General features: G+C 40.2%; 1 protein-coding gene across 1 annotated transcript in view; it reads right to left on the bottom strand.

The window, feature by feature from the left end:
• LOC145391604 (putative neural-cadherin 2) overlaps positions 1 to 26,816 on the bottom strand; it is a 187,059-nt gene that overhangs the window by 125,443 nt on the left and 34,800 nt on the right. Inside the window, exons 3-4 of the mRNA XM_080266148.1 lie at positions 8,832 to 8,947; positions 6,535 to 6,699 (exon numbers count right to left, since the gene is read on the bottom strand). Of these exons, the coding sequence (XP_080122274.1) occupies positions 6,535 to 6,699; positions 8,832 to 8,947 (281 nt within the window). The remainder of the gene's footprint in view (positions 1 to 6,534; positions 6,700 to 8,831; positions 8,948 to 26,816) is intronic.

The raw sequence follows: 26,816 nt of genomic DNA, 5'->3' as shown, positions 1-26,816 counted from the left end.
TTCTTGTACTGTATAGCATAAGGTGTTGATTTGTAGGCCTAGTAAAGTTTTTGTAATTCATTTTGTCAGCCAGTGGTAATAATAGTTTATATCTGTAATTATTTATCTTGCATTAACTGAGCATTACCCAGTGTATTTTCATTTTATCAGGGCTGACTTAGATAAATATACTCTTGCTAATTTCGTGTTAATAGAGGCTATTGCAGTTAACCATATATTTAACCTGTTTTTTGCCATTACATTATCCTTATGAGTCCTGAATGTTTTGTTGTTAGTTTGAGCATTAAACTTTAACTTGTAATTTTACCTAACTCTTTTGTTTTGAACCTGGAACTTTACGGGACAGTAGTGATTTTTAGTATTCTCACTTAAAGTGTGCATTATCTTTCGCTGTTCCGTAACATAAATTTGGCGACCTCATATCAGGATATTCAGGATATTATCATAAGGATATTGCTTGATATTTTGTGACTGTTATTTATTCATGATGTCTACTATTTCTACACTTGATGAAGCCAAAGATTTTTTGTCAAATGTGCAAACAGTGTGTGATATAGAAAACAGAACAAAGAATGAACTTAAGCTTGTTGCTCAACAATTGGGAATTGCAGTTCACTCTCATAATTCTAAAGATCAAATTGTTGGTATGATTAATAAAAGCTTGTTTAATATAACTCCTCCAAATGAGCAAACGCAGATTGAATTAGCTAAGTTACAGCTAGCCCTGCAGGAGGCTCGTGTTAAGGAGGCTGAATTTCAAGCACGTGCTAAGGAGGCTGAGTCTCAGGCTAAGGAGGCGGAGTCTCAGGTTAAGGAGGCGGAGTCTCAGGCTCGTATTCGGGAGGCTGAATTTCAAGCAAATGCTAAGGAGGCGGAGTCTCAGGCTCGTATTCAGGAGGCTGAATTTCACGCAAATGCTCGTATTCAAGAGGCACAGGTACAGGCTCAGGCACAAATTGAACTTGCCAGGATTCAGGCAGACCATGAGTATCGCATGAGACAAGGTGGAACTGGATCATCTAGCTCTGATGATTTTGATGTGGCTAAAAATGTTAAACTTGTCCCTCCTTTTAATGAATCTGATTTAACAAAGTATTTTCAGTTGTTTGAGAGGGTAGCTACAGGTTTTAATTGGCCCAAGGAGTATTGGCCAGTACTCCTTCAAACTGTTCTCACCGGTAAAGCTCAAGTAACTTATGCATCTTTGCCTCAGGATCAATCTGATAATTATGATGTAGTTAAGAGCTTGATTCTTAAGGCCTATGAGCTTGTTCCTGAAGCCTATAGAGTAAAATTTAGGACAACTTACAAGCAAGATAAGCAATCCCATGTTGAGTATGCAAAAATCAAAGAAGATCTGTTAGAGCAGTGGTTAAATTCTAAGAATGTGGATTCTGATTTTGGTAAATTTAAGCAGATGATTTTGCTGGAGGACTTCAAAAGGTGTATTTATAAAGATGTAAGCCTATATCTTGATGAGAAAAGAATAGATAATTTGTCTGATGCTGCAGTTTTAGCTGATGAATATGTTCTCACTCACAAGAGATATTCTAAAGAAAAAGGGAAAGCTGAGAGTAAGTACGTTGCCTCTACTCAGAGTACAGGTAACAGGAAAGAGAATAAAGATGATGTTTCTCAGGAAGTAAATACCAGCTTCACCTCTAGATTTCAGAAAAGTAAATGTACTTATTGTAGTAAGCTTGGTCATACTACGGAGAAATGTTTCAGGAGACAGCGTGATGTGAACAAAAAGGAGTCTTTAAATATTCAGTCAATTGGTCTAGTGTCCACCCTTGAGAGTTCCCATAATTCTTTAACTGAGTTAACTGAACCTGCTTTGAGGGGTAACTTAAATTCTCATGATGGAGCTCCTCTTTTGAGCAGTAACGTGGGTGACACTCTCAAGAGTTCATGTGCTAATTTCCTGTCTGATGGTTTTGTCAGTCCTCTGGACAGTAATGACAGGAAATCAGTTAAAATATATCGTGATACAGGTGCTTGCCAATCCCTTATGCTGACCAGTGTTCTAGGCTCTAATGTTAATTCCTCTTATGAAACTGTAATCTTACAAGGTGTAGGGAATAATTACTTCTCTGTCCCTCTGTGCAGAGTGAATTTAGAGTCTGTTTTTTTTAATGGTTCCGTTATGGTTGGGTTGGTTGAGACACTCCCAATGTCAGGTGTAACTTTCTTACTTGGAAATGATATTGGTGGAAGTCAAGTGTGTCCAGCTCCTCAGTTGTCTGGTGAGCCAGTGGCTGCGACCCATGATTGTGATGTCCCTGATGTGTTCCCTGCATGTGCTGTCACTAGGGCTAAGTCTAAAGTTACTGGTGATTTAGAGGATAATGATGATGATGATGTTATCCTAGCTGACACTTTTCTTGCTAATTTGGACCACTCACCAGATGAGACAGTACCCCGTAGTGTTGATAATTTGTCTCGTCAAGAGTTGGTTGAGTTGCAGGTTGCTGACCCTGAGTTGAAAGGTCTAGCTAACTCTGCTTACAGTGAAGAAGAGTCAGCCGGTGCTTCTACTTGTTATTATGTAAAGTCAGGAGTACTTATGAGGAAGTGGAGACCCCCAACAGCATCAGCCGACTGTGAATGGGAGGTTGTACATCAAGTTGTCATCCCTCGTGTTTGTAGGCAGGATATCATTAGAGTGGCTCATGATTCCAGTTTGGCAGGACACCTTGGAGTGAGGAAGACTGTGGCACGCATTTTGAAACACTTCTACTGGCCAGGTATCTTCAGGGATGTTTCCTGGTATTGTAAGTCTTGTCACACCTGTCAAGTTGTGGGGAAGTGTAATCAGACCGAAAAGGTTGCACCTCTAGTTCCCATTCCTACTTTTGAGGTGCCTTTCACCCGTGTGTTGGTGGATATTGTGGGCCCTCTTCCTAAGACTTCTTCAGGATTTTCTTATGTGTTGACCCTGATTGATATGGCTACTCGTTATCCTGAAGCCATTCCACTTAGAAATATCTCGGCAAAGAACGTGGTTAAGGAAATGCTAGGGTTCTTCACAAAGTTTGGTCTGCCCAAGGAGGTACAGTCAGACCGGGGAAGTAATTTCATGTCAAATGTTTTCAAGCAGTCTCTGAAAGAGTTGGGCATCACCCAGATCACGTCTTCAGCTTACCATCCCCAGACCCAAGGAGCGTTGGAGAGATATCATCAAACACTCAAATCGATGCTCAAGAAATACTGTTTGGAACATCAGAAAGACTGGGATAAAGGTCTTCCATTCGTTGTGTTTGCTGCAAGAGAATCTCCAAATGAATCACTGGGCTTCTCACCTTTTGAACTACTGTTTGGCCATGAAGTAAGAGGACCCCTTAAGTTACTCAAGGAATGCTGGCTGTCGGAGGAAGATGACGTCAACCTGCTGGAGTATGTGATGAAGTTCAAAGAACGGCTGTCCACTGCTTTACAGCTGGCGAGAGAGAATTTATGAGCTGCTCAGGAGAAGATGAAGACTTGGTATGATAAGAAGTCCAGGTTACGCCACTTTCAGCCAGGAGATCAGGTTTTGATTCTGCTACCGGTGCATGGGCAACCTCTTCAAGCCAAGTTTAGTGGTCCTTATTTCGTGGAGAAGAAACTCAGTGATGTCAACTATGTCATCGCCACACCAGATCGTAGAAAGAGCAAGCAACTATGTCACATCAACATGCTAAAGTTATATCACAGGCGGGACGAAAATAATCCAGTCTGCACTGTAGCTGTTCCACCCAAGTCTGCAAGTGAAGCTCTCCCATGCAGTATGTGCCTGAGTGATAGTTTGGGGAAGAATCCTGATATCATGAATGATCTCCAGACTAAGCTTTCTCATCTACCTCCCAAGGAAAGGCAGGAGTTTTCGGCATTACTGCAGGAGTACCCGCAAGTGTTCCGTGCCACTCCAGGAAGAACCACTGTGTTGATGCATGATGTCGATGTTGGTTGCCAATTAAATTGCCTCCTCACCGTGTGAACCCAGTGAAAGTTCCTCTTATCGAGAAGGAGCTTGGCTACCTGTTGGACCACAAGATGACTGAGCCCTGTCAGAGCGAGTGGAGTTCTCCTGTCACTCTAGTCCCTAAGCCAGATGGGTCACAGTGGCTTTGCATCGACTACAGACGTGTTAATCAGATAACCAAAACAGACACTTACCCTCTCCCTCGTGTGGAAGATTGCATAGACAAGATCGGAAAGGCTAGGTACATAAGTAAGTTTGATTTGTTAAAGGGATACTGGCAAGTACCTATGACTGAACGTGCTAGGGAGATCTCATGTTTTGTAACACTAGGAAAGACTTTTGCATGTTCTGTAATGCCATATACAGATTGTTTTAGAGTAATAAGAAATTTCCTTTGTAAATTTCTTTTTTCTTTGTGGGGAGATGTTACATAGCCTATGATTTCATCATCCTTTGTGTAATTTTAACGCACAGTATGCTGCATGTTTGATCACGAGCGTGTTCTGCCTCAGTCCCCCCCTTCTACCGTTATAGTAGAGTAAGTCGTCCTTTCTGTTGTTCAGTGCGGGATTGTCAGCTTTTTGTCCCCATGGCTTCATTTGCGCGTCCTTCTTACAAGTTGTATCAAGCTCTGCTGGCCCCTATATAATGAGCTCAGTCTCTGCATCATTGCCACTTAGATCTGCTCCTCATTTTGTTCACATCTCTGTCCTCCCCTGTACAGTTATTATTATTGTGAGTTTCTCAGGAAGTCTCCAACCATCTAGCAGCTGTGTGATTTGAGTATAAGTGTTATTGCATTTTGTTCTTGTACTGTATAGCATAAGGTGTTGATTTGTAGGCCTAGTAAAGTTTTTGTAATTCATTTTGTCAGCCAGTGGTAATAATAGTTTGTATCTGTAATTATTTATCTTGCATTAACTGAGCATTACCCAGTGTATTTTAATTTTATCAGGGCTGACTTAGATAAATTTACTCTTGCTAATTTCGTGTTAATAGAGGCTATTGCAGTTAACCATATATTTAACCTGTTTTTTGCCATTACATTATCCTTATAAATCCTGAATGTTTTGTTGTTAGTTTGAGCATTAAACTTTAACTTGTAATTTTACCTAACTCTTTTGTTTTGAACCTGGAACTTTACAGGACAGTAGTGATTTTTAGTATTCTCACTTAAAGTGTGCATTATCTTTCGCTGTTCCGTAACAATATATATATAAAATCATCATCATCCGGACTTTCTTTCCCGCCCTAGGGCAGGGTGAGGAGTGGCAATGTCCAGACAGCCCAAATTTGCTCAATCCTATGGGTAACACTTCCATTCACTGATCGTTCTAGCCCCCGGAACCCTGGCTCTATCGGATACGTCAGAAACATTCACCACGTTCTGTAGCTTCACACAAACGTATTTAGAGACTGACTCTCTCTCTCTCTCTCTGTATCTATTTCTTTCTATCTATCTCTCTATCTATATATTTTTATGCAAGAAATAAGGAACCAAAGGCCAGGGGCCTGCAAACCGTTCCTTCCAATAATACACATACATTTATATATATATATATATATATATATATATATATATATATATATATATATATATATATATATATATATATATATATATATGCGGGGTAATCTCATATTATCTCTCTACCTGTACTTGGGGTCGCCCACTGTGCTACACAGTATGGTCCCACTTCACTGCCAGTCCAATATCCACTATCCCTCCCTGGACCTCTACCTCCCTTACCCCCAACCCATTGGTATCGTGATGACGGTGGAGAGTTGGTGGTGTCCCTCGCCCTGCCTGCCCAGCTGCCCTGTTGATGGTAGAAGGAAAATGATGGACATCCGTCTTTGCCCTTTGCCGTACTGCTTCTCTCACGCCCTGCCATGAAGGTCCCTTGGCTCTTTACAGTGGCAGGGATCTTCACTGCTTTACTGTGGCCGATGCACTGACTCCACTCTCAACTTAACAGTAACTCGTGACCTACTGCTGTCCTGGCCCCTCAAGATCTACCATGACCCTGGCCCCTCGCTACGTACCATTGATATGGCCACCTGGCGACCTACTCTGGTCTTGGTCGCTCGTGACCTATAATGGTCCTGGCCCCTCATGATGACCTGTCATTGTTCTGATTCCCTGTGACCTACCACGGTCCTGTTTCCGTCAACTACCATGGTCCTGCCCCTCGCCACCTACATCATCATGTTACAACCTGCCATGGTCCTGCCCCTCATCTCCTGCCATGGTTCTGGCCTTCACCACCTACCATAGTTCTAAGCCTAGTCACCTACCATCCTTGGCCTGGTCACCTGTCATGATCCTGGGACTGGTCACCTACCATGGTGATGAGCCTTGTCACCCACCATAATCGTGGGTCTGGTCACCTGCCATGGCCGTGGGTCTGGTCACCTACCATAGTCGTGGGTCTGGTCACCTACCATGGTCGTGGGTCTGGTCACCTACCATGGTCGTGGGTCTGGTCACCTACCATGGTCGTGGGTCTGGTCACCTACCATGGTAGTGGGCCTGGTCACCTACCATGGTCGTGGGGGTGGTCACGTACCTTGGCGATGGTGGCGGGCAGGTGGTGGTGGTCCTCCTCGACGACGGTGACCTCTGGCCGCGGGTGAGGGAAGTATGGCGGGTTGTCGTTGACGTCGGCCACCCTCACCTGCACCAGCGTGGTGGCGCCGCCGCCCCCGCCCTCACCCCACACCACAAGCTCGTGCTGGCACAGGGACAAGAAAATTTCAATCAGTCACTGCAGTTCTCAATGGTTCTCTCAGTGTTACCGACGCCTTTGCATTTATCTCTCGGTACAGCTTCATCACTACATTTCACCTTTTAAGCAGTCACGATGAAAAAAAGTGTCTAAATATCCACTACGATTCTCCATTATCTTTGTTAGTCCCATTCTGACCCTTCCCTCTCACATTTGACCGTCTCCCACAAGTTCCATATCACGTTTTCATTTATATGCTTTGTTGGTGCTGATTCACAACCAAACTCTGTAACAAGTCGTCCCCACTGCCACACACTGCACGTTTTACTCTCCCTCTCACATTATCTATCGATGTTTCATATTGCCACATCTTGAGCGTCACTTGCACAGCTTTAATATAGCCTTCTGGGCATCCCATTTCTATGCAATGCATTGAGACTGCATTCAAATATGAAAATCCAATCCGGGTGCAGCCAGGCCCTCAGTATAATCAAACCTTGCTATCACAAACTGTCACACACATACATATGCCCCGTGAATATTTTGAAAGGAGAAATTACATGTCACACTGTGCGGTAAATGCCATATCGCAGTAAACCTAACCCCGTCAATTAAATGATGTACTTCTTAGTTTATTTTGACTATTTGCAAACGATCTTAATAAATTAAGAACAATACACTTAGAAATGAAGGGGTTGGTGAAATTACAACTTAACTCTCTGGCTAAAAAAAAAATCACCATTTATTTAAAGTATATGCCTTATTGTAAACCCAGTTGTATGAAGCAGCTGTAAGAATGATCTGTATAACAGTTGGGAAATCTGTTGTTGGGTAGTCAGGCTTCTCTCACGCTCAGCACTATTCTTTGACTTCCCCGTACCAGCAGCAGCTCACTTTTTTTTTCTTTATCTTTACTGAAACATATGAAGAGAGAGAGAGAGAGAGAGAGAGAGAGAGAGAGAGAGAGAGAGAGAGAGAGAATATTCTTAACTTTCTGCTTCACAGGTCTTTTGAGGTAAAGCATCATGTATAGGGTGAACAGCAAATAGCGCTCCTCTGGTAACTCATCCGGAGGTATCTAATGTGTTGTGACTCAGTCTGCTGGTGCGGGCGTGGCAGTGGAAACAGGAAATGCATAAATGATGCAAGGGAGACACTAATAACACTGACTGAGCCGTCCCAATAACACACAAAAATTCGCCCGGTCGAGAGGAAGAGAGCCTTGCATTTCACCCCTTTACTCCGATATTTTTCATTCCTGTCACCTTCAGAAAATTACAACCAGTTTGGACAGGCGTGTGGAAAAGGGTGAATCTGGAAATTACTTAACACTTCCTCATTAGCGATTTATCTGCACGGCGCACCTGAATATTCCCGTGTGCATATTGATTCAAACTTTCGATACTAAAAAAGAATGTAGCATGCAGAAAAAAAAAAAAAAAAAACATGAAAGTGCAATATGAAGAATAAATCGCTTGAGGAGAGATGCAACGACACATGTGCAACTTCAGATACGACATTATATCTAAGCTCTCCAAAATTGTCTCCTAAGTTGTGTAGACACAGGGAGAATAAGTATAAGAATTTATCTCCTCGTCTTACCGTGATATGTAATGAAAATAAGTATAAGAATCTGATTCCCTTCGCACCGTGGTATGTGTTGAGAATAAGTGTAAGAGGCTGTGCCCCATCTCACCTTCGTATGTGTTGAGAACAAGTATAAGAATCTGATGCCCTTCTCACCGTGGTATGTGTTAATAAGTATAAGAATCTAATGCCCTTCTCACCGTGGTATATGTTAATAAGTATATGAATCTAATGCCCTTCTCACCGTGGTATGTGTTGGGAATAAGTATAAGAATCTGATGCCCTTCTCATCGTGGTATGTAAGTATTAGAATCTGATGCCCTTCTCACTGTGGTATGTGTTAATAAGTATAAGAATCTGTACCCTTCTCACCGTGGTATGTGTTAATAAGTATAAGAATCTGATGCCCTTCTCACCGTGGTATGTGTTGGGAATAAGTATGAGAATCTGCTGCCCTTCTCACCGTGGTATGTGTTAATAAGTATGAGAACCTGATGCCCTTCTCACCGTGGTATGTGTTAATAAGTATGAGAATCTGATGCCCTTCTCACCGTGGTGTGTGTTTCGTGGTCGAGGGCTGCGGCGAGGGTGATGATGCCGGTGTGCTGGTCGATGGTGAAGAGGCCGTCCCTGTTGCCGCCCGTGATGCTGTACCGCACCGCCGCACCTGCCACATACACACAAACACATTAACACTCCACTACACACTTAACCATGTACCAAGATGGCTGTTTTTTCTTGATTTATTCTTGCTATTTTCGGACGATTTTATTCAGCTCTGGAGAAACTTATACAAACTGGGAAGAGTAGAGTCTGTAGTTACCCCTAGGCTCGTATTCTCGTAGGTTAAGGAAGCTCCCTAACACCTCTTTCTAAGCGATTTATTTTGTATATTACGCCCTGCCGTCCTCTATCATGTTATTTAAATCATTCTAATATCACCAGAACCAGCCGTATCCAAGAATAAATCGCTAAGAAGGTGGTGTTAGGGAGTCTCCTTAACCGACGAGATTATGGCTTTAACAGTACATGAATATGGCGTTTTTATTTTAGTTTATTTTTGCTTATCTTCAGACGAGTTTATTCAACTTCTGATAAACCTTTTCTGAACTTGAGAGGCTAGGGTCTTTAGTTACATCTAGGCCCGTATTCAGGTTGATTAAGAAAGCTCCCTAACACCATTTCCTAAGCGATTTATTTTGCTTATTATACCTACCTCCCCTGTTGTGTGTTATGTAAATCCCTCTAACATCGTCATACGCTGGAAAAAATATCGTAACAAGAGTATATTAACCAGCCATATCGAAAAGTGAATCGCTAAGGAAGAGGTGTTAGGGAGTCTCCTTATCCAACGAAAATATGGGCCCTTCATTACAGAGGGTCTCCCAGAAGCTGAATAAAATCGTCTGAAGGTAGCAAGAATAACCCCCCAAAAGGACATGGGTGTGTTGGTTGATCCCCCTGTTGTCTTCCGTGATCCTTTAAGCTCCGTATCGCTGACACCTGCTGAGGCAAAACATTTCAACCCTTTCGCTCCGAGTACCTTGTCACTTTAGCTACTACCAGACGATTTAGTTCAGTCTTAAGGGAAAGCCCATGTGCTTCAGGAGTTGGTGAAGGCTACAACTGACTCTTCCATGTCCAGAAGTCTGTCTGAATAAAACTGTCCGTGGATAACAAGAATGAAATACAGAATGTGTCACGCGATTCAAGAGATTATTTATCCTACCCATAATTAAACGCTACAACGATTCCTTACTGCCAGAACCATCATGACAGAAACTTTACTCTTTATTAACCCTTCCTTGCAATCCAGTGTGACATAAGTGTATCAACCTAAACATCATTCTTACATTAATGATTAGATATCTTCATCTTCACACACTTCTTTTTCATCTCATATAAGTTCCAAATTGCATACTCAGTCAAGTGGAAATCAACGTACAGTATATACTCTAAATCGTGACAAAACATTTTCCTTTGTCACTAATCATGACCAAATTTTCCTTTACCGTTATCCATCTACCCCCCTCCCCTATCATTACCATCACTTGAAATTACCTGAAGGGATCTATACCATATTCACATTTCAACCTTCAACCATCACTACACCAGTTATATATGCATGCAAAAATAAACTGAGATACAATTTTGTATCAAGATATCCTTGTAGTGATATAGCTACCAATCTACCTCTCAACCTACCTACCTATCAATCTGTCTCTCTGTTTACCAACCTAGATACTCGTAGATAGGTAGATTGATAGCGACAGCTAAAGACAGACAATTTCACACACACATACACACGAGATAGAGAGAGAGAGAGAGAGAGAGAGAGAGAGAGAGAGAGAGAATTACACTGTGCCTATGCCATATCTTAGTGCTGTAAAAGCATTTTGTCAAACAAATATAATTCCAACTGACTTTTTACGAACTATTGGCTAATATAATAGTAATAATAATAATAGTAATGATAATAATAATAATAATAATAATAAACAGCTCATCACTTCACTCTAATAACGTATTTTCCACTTCATTGTAGTAGCTACTTAGTCGATTTTATTAATCTTGCAGGAGACTTAGAACTGCAGATGTTATATATAGCCTTCAATAACCCTTACATCAATAAGGACCCTCCCAGAACTGCAGGTGTTCCATATAGCCTTCAGTAACCCTTACATCAATAAAGACTCTTCCCATGCACAAGAAAGGGTCAGGGGAAAGTACGAATTATGCAAGGGAACCGTACAAATTTTGCGGGGTCATGAGGGTGCCGGTGAGAAAAAGGCTGGTATTCTTGTGCGGTTAGGAAGCTTACTAACACCTCTTCCTTACTGCTTTATTTCTGATACTGTTCCGTTAATAATTGTATTATTGAGTGTTATTCATACAATCTACGTCGACATTTAAAGGATATATGAAACACGAAGGAGGTTATTAATGAGTGGTTTCGAAAATAAATCGTTAAGAGGTGCTAGGGAGCTTCCTTGCCCAAAGAGAATACGGACCCAAATTAAATGGATCCGGGTATTCTGTGAGAATTTCGAGTTACCTTGTATGCCTACTTTTCCTCTATACTCCTTTTACCTTAACTTGGCTTAGATTTCTGTCCTTTTGATTAATGTAGCTCAGTGATAGGATAAGACAATGCTATGGCTCCACATCCTTCCCATATCGCTTTTTCGTGACAAGCATCGGAAGCTAGTGTTTGTTTTTTCGACACATCTGTATTACAGTAGAAAGTTCATGCTCTATCCAAACAGTCCTCCGCACACGTAGATAAAGACAACACACTCAAAGAAATTATCAGTGACGGAGATGTTCTCCTTGAACTAAGTAAACTTAAGATAAATAAAACACCAGGGACAGATAGAATATCTCCAAGAGCCTTAAAGGAGGCAAAATATGAAATAGTGAAGCCCTTATCATATATATTCAATATCTCTCTCAGAAGCGGCACTGTACCGAGCAGCTGGAAATTAGCTAATGTAACTGTGATTTTAAAAAAAGGGAGACAAATCTCAACCCAGCAATTAAAGACCAATAAGCCTGACATCAGTTGTTTGCAGGTTGTTAGCAACCATATTTAGAGATTAATTGGTCAAACATTTATAACAGAACAATCTCATCAAAGACTCTCAGTATGGATTCTGAAATAAGCATTCATGTCTTACTAATCTACTGTATTTTTTCAGTGTTACCAACATGTATGACAGCACTAAATCAGTCGATGTCATTTGGCCTGATTTCAGAAACGCATTTGATAAGGTTCCACATATTCAACTTGTTGAGAAACTGCACATCTATGGTATCGGTGGCAGTGTACTAAGATGGACTGAAAGCTGGCTTGTGAATCGTAAACAAAGAGTTGTAGTCAATGGTAAGAAATCAGACTGGAAAAATGTTATAAGTGGAGTACCGCAAGGCTTAGTTTTGGGTCCTATTTTGTTCTTGATTTATATATACTACACTGGTGAAGGTGTGTTTTGTAAATTATCAAAATTTGCTGATGATACAAAGATTGGTAACAGAGCAGATATCCCAGAACAAAGATTACTGATTCAAAGGGATCTTGATAAATTGTTTGAATGGGCTGAAAAATGGCAAATAGATTTTAATACCGACAAATGCAAAAGTTCTAAATATTGGAAGTAAAAATGGAAAATTTAGTTATGTAATGAATCATTCTCAACTCAAAAATGTACACCACGAAAAGGATCTAGGAAAAATTGTAACAGATGATCTGAAACCAACAGTGCACAGAAGCTATACAGAGACCAAACAAACTAGTTGGATTTATATGTAGATCATCTGAGTTCAAATCTGAAAATATAATTCTTATCCTGTACAATTCCTCACTGCGTCGTCCACATCTAGAGTATTGTGTGCAGTTCTGGTCATCATTGTTGTATCTTGCACATGGATTTGGGCAGTGAAAACTCAGAACTCTGGTCTGCGTGCCTTTATTGTGGACTTCGCTCCAAAACAAAAACAAAGACGAAATAACATCCGGAACTATAAGTAATGGTATAAACAAAAGAGCGTTACAAAAAGGTATTCAATCGTAACCCTGGGTATCAAAATTAATATTATAATCAAATGCTTGACATGTTAGATCAACATTAAATTTATCCAATACTGGTACTAATATATAACACTTCTCCCTTCTTATTGAGAAATACTAAAAGAAAGAGACTAAAACACTCTCTGTGTATAAAACCACTTGACATAAAACTACAAAGTTAGGTTGTGTAAAGAAACCAATGCTAAAAAAAAATATATAACAACATTACAGACTGAGCCTATCAGGAGGTCTGATCACCCTTCCTGACCGACTCCGAACCGGTGTTGGATGTGACACACCTACAGGAGACTTGGGTTTATCATTTACATTGACATACTCATTGACATTATTACTTCCTCCCCCACTGTTAGTTGAATCATTCCCTGCTCCGGCATCCTCACTCTCATTAATCTCTGCTGATTGTCTAACTGAACATACAACTCTGCTTTCCTTTGGTACACTAGTATTCACATTTGGTGTATTATTGGGGGTTATCTGATTATTGTTCTTCTCATGGTCAGCGGACATAAGAAATCTTTTCACGATCTGATCTGCATGTCTGTTCCATATCATGCTGCCAAAATCTTGCACTTGAACTCTATAATTCCTTAATCCTAACACCTCTACAATCTTCCCCTTTACCCAAGGTTCTCCATTTCCATAATTCCTTACAAAGACTGCATCCCCTACTTTAAACAGTTTACTTTCATCACTGAAAGCTTTGTCATCCAGCTGAGTTAATGATTCTTTGTCCTGATGCTCATGTTTGACTGACTCAATGGTCATTTTAAAATTCCTGTGAAACATTAACTCTGCAGGTGATTCGCCTGTTGACGCATGGACTGTTTTCCTCTGATTGTACAAAAATCTACAGATCCTAGTATTCAAATTACCATGGCCAAATTTTCTTAACCCTTCTTTCAGGGTCCTCGCTGCTCTTTTTGCCAAGCCATTGGATGAAGGATGATATGGAGCAGGAGTTACATGTTTAATACCATTTTTCTTCAAAAACTGCAGCATTTCTTGGGACACAAAATAGGGTCCATTATCTGACACAATTACATCAGGCAATCCAAAATTGCAAAAAGATTTTCTCAACAAATCAATTGTTACTGCAGAGGTCACTGAATGAGTCACATGAACATCCAGAAACTTTGTAAATGAATCCACAATCACCAGAAAATACTTATTTTCAACTGGACCTGCATAATCTATATGTAACCTAGACCATGGTGAACCTGAACTTGACCAGTAAACGATTGGGGTAGCTGGTGGTTTACCATTCTTAAAACAAATGTCACAAGATTTTGTTAATTCTTCAATATCTTGATCCATCTTTGGCCACCATACCCAGTTTCTGGCCTCTGCTTTCATAGCAGAGATACCATTATGACCAACATGCAGGTGTTCTAGTACTTTACAACGCAAGTCAACAGGAACCACTACTCGATTCCTGTACAAAATAACATCATTGTGCAGGCTCAACTCAGCTTTTACAGATGCATACTCCGCTAACTGTGGATTAATATCCTTAGTCCAACCAAATCTGAGGCAATTTAACAACTGACAAAGTAATGCTTCTTTCCTAGTGAATTTTCTAATACTGTCAAAAGAAATATCGTCAAACTCTAGTACCTCTACCAATGTGACATACTCAGCTGGAGTGCCAGAAACAATATCATCCTGAATGGGTAACCTTCTTAGGGCATCTGCCACTAGGTTATCCTTCCCTGGCTTGTGTACTAGATCATAGTCATACTGAGACAACAATAAGGCCCATCTTTGAATTCGTGAGTTTGCATTACAAGGGATTGGCTTTCCTTTACCAAACAACCCAACTAAGGGTTTGTGATCTGTCCTGGCTACAAAATGTGTTCCAAGCAAAAAGTATCTGAATTTTTTAACAGCAAAAACTAAGGCCAGACCTTCTCTATCAATCTGAGAGTAATTTTTCTCAGCTAAGGATAACTTTTTGCTTGCAAAATACACTGGTTTTTCTTTACCGTTAATATTCTGCAGCAGAACAGAACCAACACCCACAGGTGAGGCATCCACTTCAATAATAAAGGGTGACTCCCCATCAAAATTAGCTAACAATGTTGAATCTCTCAGATCATCTTTAATACCTTGGAAGGCCCTTTGTTCTACTGTTGCCCATCTAAACTTAACATTTTTCTTTAACAAATCATACAAGGGTGCCAGCTTCGTAGAAAAGTTCGGCACAAACTTACTATAATATGTCACCATCCCTATGAAGGAGTGTACCTCAGCTGTGGATGTAGGACAGGGTGCATCTACAATGGCCTGAAGTTTCCTGGCGGATGGTTTAATTCCTTCACCTGAGATGTGGTAACCTAGGTATTCCATGGACCCAACATGCAACTCTGACTTGGCCTTATTTATCTGGACATTATGTTCTTGCAGTATATGTAGCACCTTCTTGAGTCTCTCATCATGTTCAGATTTATTTATACCACAAATTATTATGTCATCTAAATATGCTGCCACACCTTCTACCTGAGCAAGTAATCCAGAGATAAAACGCTGAAATATTCCTGGTGATGAGGAAAGTCCAAATGGTAACCTCTTGTACTTAAATAATCCCTTATGAGTGTTAATCACACAAAGATCCTGACTCTTCTCATCCACAGGTATTTGCAGGTAAGCATTTTGAAGGTCAGTTTTAGAAAACACCTTACCCCTACCAATTACTGACAGCAACTCTTCAATCTTTGGTAGAGGGGGTCTATCACACTGAATCTGCTTATTGAGCTTTTTAAAATCACAACAGACTCGAACAGATTTCTTATCTGCCTTGAAGACAGGCACAATTGGGGCAGCCCACTCACTAACAGAAACTGGTTCTAATATGTCTTCCTTCACCAGTTGATCCAAAGGTGCCTCAACCATCTGTTTGTGGTAGAATGGAACTGTACGAGCTTTCATAAATTTGGGGGAAGCATCATTTTTTACATGAATTTTTGCTACAATGGCTGAAATAGGCTGGCTTGAATCAACACAGTACTTATCTAGTAACCCTTCAGCATTCACAATCTGGTTCACCCTGGAATTCTTATCTACCCTAGCTATGTAAATGCCAACCTTATCCATAAGGTCCATACCACACAATTTGATGTTCTGTGAGTCAACAACATAAAATGACTGAACTACCTTACAGCCATTGTATTTTACTGATGCAGTTGTCTTACTCTTCACCTGTATGTCAGAGTTTATCATAAGCACATAATCTCTTACTGGAAGGCTCAACCCTTAGCTGCAACAAATCAATCCACTGTCTGGATAAGGGAGACACTGCTGCACCAGTATCAATCTCAAATGGAACAAGTTTGTCATTAACCACAAAATTAAATTCTTCTGCAGTTACTACACATATTTTATCTTTCACTGACAGCAGTTTTCCATCTACCTCATCTTCACTGCTATCCTGTTCACCAGGATCATTTAGGACCTTGATGGATCTCTTACCCTAACTCTTTTCCTAATACCTGGGTTTATTTATAAAATCCTTGTCCATATTAGTACAGACTCTCTGCAAATGTCCTTTCTGCTTACAATTATGGCAGGTCCGATTCCTGAATTTACAATTTCTACTGTCATGAGGGTAACCGCAGTGTCTACAATTAACTTTTCTAAGTCTAGCATTCACCAATTTCACCGACTGTGAATCACTCTTCTCAGTTACGAAAGCCTTCTCCATGTTCAGAATCCTCTCAAAAATCGTAGAAGAGGTCATCTTTTGCAGATCTATAGTTTCTGCCACTAAATTTGGAAAATAAACTTCCTCTTTAACTGCCATGAAAAGCTGGTCCCTAACCCTAGAGTCAAACTGGTCTCCAAAATTACAATCTTTGGCTAAAGCCTTGAGATCAGCATACAAAACATTTAAGTTTTCATCACCCCTTTTTAGCCTCTGCTGGAAGGCTAACAAACTACGGTGATAACATGGCTTTACATCATAATGTTTCTTCAAGGCTAACACTAATTCCTCATGAGACCTGGTATGAGGCAGTTTGGGTGCACAAATATTACCCAACACACTATAAATCTCTGTACCCACCGATACCAGTAAAATATTTTGGTAATTTTTTACAAGTGCACAGGGACGTCTTTTTTGGTGAAGCCAAGGTATTTCTGATGGTTTTTGATGTGTTTTGAACGAATCTGACCTTCATTTCTGCCGCAAATCAGTATATTTCAAGATATCCCCCACCCCCCGTTCCACCCACAAGAATGGGGGAGACGGGCGAACCCGGGGTTTTTGGGTGGGGGAAATCACAATATGGATTGATTTGCGATAGAAATGGAGGTCAGAATAATTCACAGCACATCAAAAACCATCAGAAATACCTTGGTTTCACCAGCCGGGCCGTCTGACCTATTCCCCACCGCCTCGCATTGCCTCGCACCAACAATTGCCTGCCCGCTGTCACCAGCAAACCATAATCTCCTAAGCTAAACTAAGCTAAGCCAAGCTAACTGAACCTAACCTAACCTAACCTAAACCTAACCTAACCTTAACCTAACCTAACCTAACCTAACCTAACCTAACCTAAACTAACCTAACCTAAAATAACCTAACCTAAACTAACCTAACCTAAACTAACCTAACCTAAACTAACCTAACCTAAACCTAACCTAACCTAACCTACCAAGCCAAAGGTGAGACCACATCAACAGAAAAACTAACCTTAAGGTCGCAGTCCTCGCACCCACTCGCCATGACTGAATCGTGCGTATCTGAAATTCAATTTTTGCGCGCTGGTTGTATCAGTTTGAACTACGCGCATGAGCAGACAGCGCTTGACATAACAGTAGACACACACTTTAGCCCTACCCATAAGTCACGTGAACCGTGACGTGATGGTAGACACATGCGAGACAGGACCACAATGCATTAGGCACGCGCTGCAATGGATCTCACGTATCGCCAGACTTAATGTCGAGAGTAATTTTTCGGAAATTTTTCAATAATCACTTTTCGCGTTAATATTCATTTGCGGAAGTTGTTTCTGGGGTTCAATATGTTCGCAATGATGAGATCTAGATATCTGTAAGAGTAAAATAGAGATTCCAAATCCCTGTGCACTAGTATAATAATACCAATATTTTTCTTCTTAGCATCCTCCATAATGTCGAGATTGTCAAAATTAGCTTCCAATAAACTCAACCACAGTTCAAAAGAAATCTTGGTGGGGTCGAAGAATTCAATCTTAACTTGGGAAGGTCCAGATGCCATGATGCAATCCTAGTAGTGACCAGAAGCATAAAACAAAGAGGCTTGTCTCACCCTGGGCTCCGGCTCAACAGACCAACAGGGCAGGTGACGCCCTCAGTACCGACCAGCACGGCTGCACACCAACCTTGATTGCCCACAGACACACCCAGCCATCTACAAGTTGCCAGACGATCCCATCCTCGTTGCCAATTGTTGTATCTTGTACATGGATTTGGGCAGTCAAAACTCAGAACTCTGGTCCGCGTGCCTTTATTGTGGCCTTCGCTCCAAAACAAAAACAAAGACGAAATAACATCCGGAACTATAAGTAATGGTATAAACAAAAGAGCGTTACAAAAAGGTATTCAATCGTAACCCTGGCTATCAAAATCAATATTATAATCAAATGCTTGACATGTTAGATCAACATTAAATTTATACAATATATAATAATCATATTACGGGAAAGATATAGAGAAATTAGAGAAAGTGCAACGACGAGTAACAGAAATGATACCCAGACTGAGGAACAAATCGTACGAGGAGAGATTAAATGGGCTACAGTTATTTAACCTATCAAAGCACAGACTACGAGGGGATCTGCTTCACGTATTCAAGATTATTAAAGGAATCGACAATATGGATACTGACAAGCACTTTGGAATTGATCGTTCGAAATATACTAGAGGTAATGGGCACAGTATAATATTTCTGGAAAGCGTTGTCAGTCTAATGAAGTGAAGCATTTTTTCTTTAAAAGGGTTGTTAACATTTGGAATAAATTGCCCAGGGATGTCGCTGATTGCAGTACAGTGGTGACATTCAAAAATCGCTTGGATAAGTATCTCGCTTCAAATCCCCAGCTAAACACTTTTATGACTGAATAATATATGCTGTTTTTCTCTATTTCAGATGGTGATGAAACTATAGCAGGGAAATACTATGTTACTAATGATCACTGTAGCTTATTGACACTTGCAGTGTACAGATATAGAAGAGAATATAGTTTACCACTTTTCAGTCTTTCCTATGGAAATTCTACGTCACCTTTTCCATGCTGCATAGGTGTCCTTCTCACTTTTTTCCTGCCAGCTTCGACTGGATTGTTTGGTGGGTGGGGGAGAGCCTTCTTGCTTTACTATCCTTAACTTGTAGAATTAGATATCATAGTGGTATTTTTGTCTGTAATAAGCAGCCTCGAAAAGATCAGTAGGTCTATTACTGTTTGCTTTCCTTTGTACTCCTTTGTACTCTTTTGTATTCAAGATGGAGATGGCTTCCAAGTTAGAAGCTCAGTGACACGATAAGTTAATGCTGAGGCTCCACATCCTTTCCATATCGCTTCTTCTTGACTAGCACTGTAATCTCGTGTCTATCTGTTTATGCGACCTAGTATTCGAGATGGAGAGATGGCAGTTGTAGGCCACGTTAGAAGCTCAGTGATAGGCTACGACAATGCTAAGGCTCTACATCCTTTCCATATCGCTTCTTCGTGACTAGTATCATAATCTGTGACTCAGTATACAAGACGGTGGGATGGCAATTTTAGGCCAGGTTAGTGTAGAAAGGGTAAAACATAGCCGATCGCTGTGGAGGATTGAAGTCCTTTCACTGTGGTATGTACAGTTTTTTATTTCATAAGGGATATCCACACAAGATTTTCGTCAACTGAGAGAAATAAAATTTTGGTAAACCTCCCAGTTTTATTTAGGCTGTTAAGATTTTGGAAATTACTGGTACATCCAAGAATTAAATAAACTTTATTAAAAATTTCACAGTTAATCTCAAGGAACCGTTTTTCTGCAGCTTGTATACCCAAGAATTTTATGTAGGCTGTTAAATTTCTCAAAACCAACCATTTCAGTTCATGGTACACCTAAGAATTTTGTCAAGGCTAACAGATATTTCAAAATCTACATCGAGGAACCGTTAATGTGCTACTGGTACACCCAAGAATGGCTGCCACAGTTTTCAAATTCTCGAAGAGCTGTTCCTCTGCTACTATACTTCTTTTACCTTAACTTGGCCCAGATTTTCGTCCTTTCGCCACTTACATTACGTGGCTCAGTGACAGAATAAGATAATGCTCAGTCCTACACCCTTTCTACAGCATTTGCTCATGACTAGCATCAAAATCTACTGCTAATCTATTTCTACAACTGACCATTCACGATAGGGGGATGAGAAGTTTAGCCCAAGTTAGAGTAAAACGAGAATTTTATCTGGTCCTACACCTCACAATTTCCTTCAATCGAGAGAAATCCCAGCAATCAAGGGGTTAATTTCTTGAGCCGAGGTGACGTTCTCCGGCTCGAAAAGTATATCCAAATGTGAATAAAATAGTCTGAAAACAGCAAGAGTCAACAGAAAAATACGTCATTGAAATGAAGTGGTTAAGAGGCATACTGGTGCCTTTGGGCGGTATACACGAACATATTTACGATCTGTTTTAACTTGTACTTGTTTTTCCAGGAGGGACAGGAAAAGAAGAGGGCCAGGTCTTCTCATGTATCCTATTCCTCCTACGAAAAGCAAGTCTTAGCAATTAGAAAGAAAATATCGTAGACTATATCTGTACTGTGGAGGATGAACAAGGAAAGGAGAGTGTATATCCCCATGTCTCTAGGCCCTCAAGCACTTACACAGCTAAGTTTCGACAGGAATTCCATCATAAATATGTTCTAGTGTCCCACCGCTGGCTTTCCACCGGCTCAATACCTCTCCACAAGGGGCAATGTTTTATAAGCCCTCCTAACCATAAGATTTTTACAGATTTGTCTATTTGTGCCATTGTCGTCACTAATTTACATATAAAATTCTTCAGTCAAATCAGAGTTGACATTGTGAAAAAAAAAAAAAAAAAAGTGATTATTAAAGCGAAAATAAATACAAAAAAATTTAACTTAATTGTAAAGTGAATATTAAAGTAAAAAATCAATTAAAAGGAAACTACCTGTAATAATAGGTCTATCTATCTATCCATCTATAGCCCGACGCCCTAATCCCGCAAAGGGTGGCCGCAGACAAAACGCCTCCAAGTCGCTCTGTCACCCACCATTTGACTACCCTCCCCCCAACTCACCCCCCCCTCCCTCATATACCTCTCAACTCCATCCCTCCACCTCATCCTCGGTCTACCTCTCCCTCTCCCTCCCTCCACCTCATCCTCGGTCTACCTCTCCCTCTCCCTCCCTCCACCTCACCTACATACACCCTCTTAGTCAGTCTTTCATTCGCCATTCTCTTCACATGTCCAAACCACCTCAATGTATTTCTCCTAATCTTTTCAACCACATCCACATCCACCCCACAGCGTTCCTTCACTTCTTCATTCGTCAACCTGTCCCTCCACGTCACTCCACATGCTCCTCTCAAGTAACTCATTTCCACTGCTCTCACTCTTGACTTGTTCCCCTCTTGCAAGGTCCATGCCTCGCTTCCATACGTCAGGGTAGAGATCACAATACTATCATGCAGTGACTTCTTAACTTCCATACTCACCTCCCTATTTCTCATCACTGCTTTCAGTGTAATAGGTAATTATATAAAAAAAAAAAAAAAAAAACGAATTTGTGTAGAGAATACTGAATTTTAAAAAAGGCAAAAAGGAAGCTATCTGTAATAATATGTAACTATCATGGAGGAGTAAAAATGTATTATTTTGTAACTGTCAAACAATACGAAAAAATTATCTGACCAGCAAATATTTAAAAAAAAAAAAAACGAAAGAACATTGTAATAATATGTAACCATCACGGAGAGAACAAAAACGATATAGGCAACTATCTGTAATGATTCGCAACTATCAAAAATATGAAAAACGAAACTTACCTATACAGCAGATAATGTAAAAAAAAAAAAAAAAGGAAATTGTCTGTATTGATATATAACTATCATCAAGACTACAAAAACGGGAAAGGAAACTGTTATAATTATGTAACTATCACGAGGATTAAAAAGCATAACAAAACGGAAACTACCTGTAACAGTATGTAACTATAACAGAGATTTAAAAGAAAAAAAAAAAAGAAAAAGAAAACTATGTAATAATAGGTAACTATCCTGGAGAGAGAAAAAAAAAAGAAACTATCCAAAATGTGTAACTATCATGGCGACTACAAATATCATAGATTAAATAAAACAAAGAAGAAAACTATCTGTAATAATATGTTAACTACTATGGATAAAAACAAAAAACAAAAAGGGAACTATCCATAACAATACGTGACTATCATGGAGATGAAGCGACAAACAAAACTACCCTTAATAATACATAACAATCATGGAGCCCATCTTATCCTGCGAATTGTTCAGGATCTCTTATCAACACAAGTTCGGCTCTTCTCGCGCAATTCAAGCTGGACTATTGCACTAAACTTTTTTCACACTAACTTGATCCAGATTTTTTACTCTTTGTAGATTATTTCACGTAGCTCAGTGGCTGAAGAAAGACAGTGGTAAGCTCTTCATTATTTGCATGGAGATTCTTCACGACTAGCATCGTACTCTTATAATAATTTATTCGTATAGCTCAACAATAAAGATAATCAAATGGCAGTTTTTAGGCCACATTAGAATAAAAAGGTATAATTATGTCCAGCTTGCTGCTTCATCGCCGCTTATCTCCAGGATGTGGCTGGAGGCAGTTTGAGGAGAGCTCCGTGCCGAATACAGAGGTAGTTTGGCCAGAACAATGAGATAAAATTCTTTGGTCTACTACATCCTGTGTACAAGCGAAATGGCCGAGACACGGGATAAGCAGAAATACCTTTTTGATAAATACAGTTCTTCACTAAAAAGATACAATATTTCCCCAGCAGAATTATGGTGTCAACATTCATCATTATTCTTGAGAAATTATAAGGGGTATGAACAATTACTAACTTCCTTGGACTCAAGGAAATTAAGTGACTCTGTAAATTCTCTTCTTCCCTTCCACAACAGTGATAACCAGAAAGCACACGCGCGCATACCTCTGCCAACGCCATTCATATTTAATATTTATGGCAGGAATTCCTCTTTCCTACCAGACGAATACTTTTACGGTTTCACATAGTCAGTCAATCAATTCCACGGTTTTAGTGTTCCCTATTAATGAATTTCAGAGATCATATACCTTCACTGATGCCAATGAAATTTATGATTTATTCCTGCATCTAAATCACGCTCCACCTCGAAATCTAACCAACTCTTCCTTGAACCACTGGCCACCTATCCACCAGAATTCACTGAAATCCGAGAACAACTTTCTGAGATACCGTGTACACAGACAGACACACACACACGGATGAATACATAACCTCCTCCAACTTCACTGGCGGGGGTAATAAAGCGTTCACATGCAAAATTCCTGGATTTTTATGTTAACATCTTGGAGCTTTAACATCACCAAGTAGCTGTATTTTCTTTTGAGATGTCATAACTTTGCCAACGTTATAAACATATTGTTTGGTCCCGTTGTATAAAGGCAAGGGTGATAAGTATGAATGTACTAGCTTTAGGGGTATAAGTCTGTTGAGTGTTGTAGGTAAGGTGTATGGTACAGTGTTAATTAAGAAAGTTACAGAGGGTACAGAGGGAGTGATTGGTGATGAGCAGTGTGGCTTTAGGAGAGGAAGGGGATGCGTTCATCAAGTGTTTGCTGTGAGACAGGTGTGTTAAAAGTATTTAGCGAAAGGTAAGGATGTGTTTTGGGTGTTCAGTGATTTAGAGAAAGCGTATGATAGAACTGATAGGGTGGCTTTGTGGACTGTTTTAAGATTGTACGGACTTGATGGTAGGTTGCTAAAAGGAGCGAAAAGTTTCTATGTAAATAGTAGAGCGTGTGTAAGAGTGGGAAATACTGTGAGTGATTGGTTTCCAGTGAGAGTGGGGCTGCAGCAGGGATGTATGATGTCGCCTTGGTTGTTTAATATTTATATGGATGGTTTGTAAGGGAGGTGAATGCAAGAGTGTTAGCTGGAGGTCTGATTCTGGTGAATGTTGATGGTAGAGTGTGGAATCTGAAGTAGCTGCTGTTTGCGGATGATACCACTAATTCAGAGGAGAGATTGAGACAGTTGGTAGGGGAGTTTGGAAGGGTGTGTGAAAGGAGGAAATTGAAAGTAAATGAGAATAAGAGTAAAGTGAAGTGTGTGAGGTTGGTAGATGGTAGGAGGATGAATATAGTTTTGAATGGTGAGTTACTTGAGGAGGTAGAGTGTTTTAAGTATTTATTGTAGGGCCACATGTTGCTGTGGATGGAAGAATAGATGCTGAAGTGAAGTTTAGAATGGATGAAGTATGAAAGGTGCTGGGAGGAATGAAAAAAGTGTTTAGATGTCGTTTGGATGTAAATAGAAGGCTGTATGAGAGTGTTGTGGTACCGACTGCATTATATGGGGCCGAAAAATGGAATATGGGTGTAGAAGAGAGGAAGAATGTGAATGTAATGGAGATGAGGTGTCTGAGGAGTATGTGTGGAGTGACGCGTATGGATTGAGTGAGAAATAAAGTGCAAAGGAGAACTGGAGTTGTGCAGGAGATGGCTGATTGAGCCGTGCAGAGGGTGTTGAGATGGTTTGGGCATATGAAGAGAATGGATTATGAGCGAATGGTGAAAAAAGATAACTAGATCTGATGTGAGAGGTGTAAGGCTGAGAGGAAGACCACGAATAGGATGGATGGACTGTGTGAAAGAGCGTTGGATGCGAGAGGGATGTCTGTTGAGCAAGAAAGAGTGGCTGTGTGTAGCAGAAATTATTGGAGAGAAATTGTGAATGAATAAATGATGACGCAGCCCTAAGGGGATATTCTCCCACATTTGGTCTGATCAGCTGATCAGGTCAGGTGGGGGTAAGGGGATGGGTCCATTATGATGTGGCAGGGGTAAACCATCACTGTTGTCGGGCCCTGCTGCGGATGTCACTAATTGCACTGCGCAGTTGACCCTTGTGCGGTGTGGTGCAGTGAGGATCTGTCCCTTCTCCCTTTGAGGCTAAGATGCGAGTGAATGTACAATATTTGAGTGGATGAGTAAATTGAGACTGTGTCGTCCTGTCTTGGCTACCTCCCTTCCCTTGGGGGAAGCAGCCTAGGTCTATAGATAGACAGATAAACATATCTGATTATTCATTTGATATTCGCCAAAGCTTCAGCGAAACTGGGAAATTCTGAACCCCTGAACGTGTGTTTTTCCTAAAACCCCCTGAGTCCGGATTGAGTCCTTTGTAATTCATTCTTGATATTGCCAGGAGATTTCATTCATTTTAGGAAAGGCCCTTCGTACAGAAAGGGTTTATAAATGCTATAGCTAACCCGTCCAGTTGGAAAAATCAATCCTAGGCTGAGGCAGATCGTCACAAGATGGATAACAACAATAATAATAATAATAATGATAATAATAATAACAAAATCAGTGATGACGGTGATGGTGATCATGATAATAATAATAATAATAATAATAATAATAATAATAATAATAACAATAATAATAATAAAATCAATATTGATGGTGATGATGATGATGATAATAATACTAACAATAATAATAATAATAATAATAATAATAATAATAATAATAATAGTAGTAGTAGTAGTAGTAGTAGTAGTAATAGTAGTAGTAGTAGTAGTTGTAGTAGTAGTTGCCAGAATTCTGAAATTGCTTATGCAATATTCAAAGAACTCCACATTTCAGATGAAAATACTTTCGTTATCATTGTAGACCTAATATTAAAGGACTTTTGGTAAGATTCAAAAATTTTTACGGAATTTGACCAGTGACCTTCTGATCAAGGTCAAGGTCATTCATACTAAGCAAATCATGTTCACTCATGACCCGCTACATTTCCACCGAGTTTGGCCAAAATCGGCCAAATACTTTCCGATTTAGCACTTTCAGACATGTGGCGGCCATTTTGATTTTCCTCAATATCTCAAAGTGTTCCTTGGACCTCAGTATCAATACCCAGGTGCACTAGTATATGCTGACCACTGCATACTGGAACATTGGCGAAGCAATCGATTCAGTAGTTTTTGCTGCGCACGAGCAAAATTTGAAAAAAATAACGTAGAGGGCGTTAGTGCGGAGCTGGCGCTAGGATTTTTTTTTTTCCTGCAAATGAAGCCTGCGGCCAAGATCCATCACTCCAGAAATTTTCAAGTCTACTTCGAACGGTCTTGGAATGCTAACCTTCTAGATCTCCCTCCCCCCCCCCTTACAAAATAGAAAAATCTATAATATTAATAAAAACTCACGAATGTGGAGTTCTTATTAATAAGAATGAGAATATAATCCTTGGGCTTCATGTGTTAACTGGCGCGTGCAACAATCAAACATCAAATACCATCTTAACTAATCGTCTGACCTTGCCATAGACGGTGACCTGATATCGTGGCTGTGTGGGACGTACAGTATATACATGTTTGCATCATTTTGCGCGGAGTTAAGACTAATAAAGGTGAATAAACGGGCCATAAAGGTGCTAAGTGGGAGGAGGCAAGGACGACGTAATGCACTAAACACCAGCACATCAGGAAGGTAAACAGGAAAGAGGCCAGTGAGAGCATGCACGTTAAGGAGGAGGGAAGGAAGAAAGAATGAATGAGAGGTAGAAATCTGAAGGAAACTACGTCAGAGCCAAACGGTCAATCAAGAAGGAAGAAAGAATGATTAGACGAAATATGTATACGATAAAGAACAAAACAGAAACTGAAAAAGGAAATAAATATAAATGGAATGGGGGTTTAAAAAAT

The sequence above is a fragment of the Coenobita brevimanus genome, chromosome 19 (genome assembly GCF_032717465.1).
Source record: "Coenobita brevimanus isolate Jiangsu-jjx chromosome 19, ASM3271746v2, whole genome shotgun sequence".
Classification (NCBI taxonomy): domain Eukaryota; kingdom Metazoa; phylum Arthropoda; class Malacostraca; order Decapoda; family Coenobitidae; genus Coenobita; species Coenobita brevimanus.
This window is presented reverse-complemented; position numbering and strand designations above follow the sequence as displayed.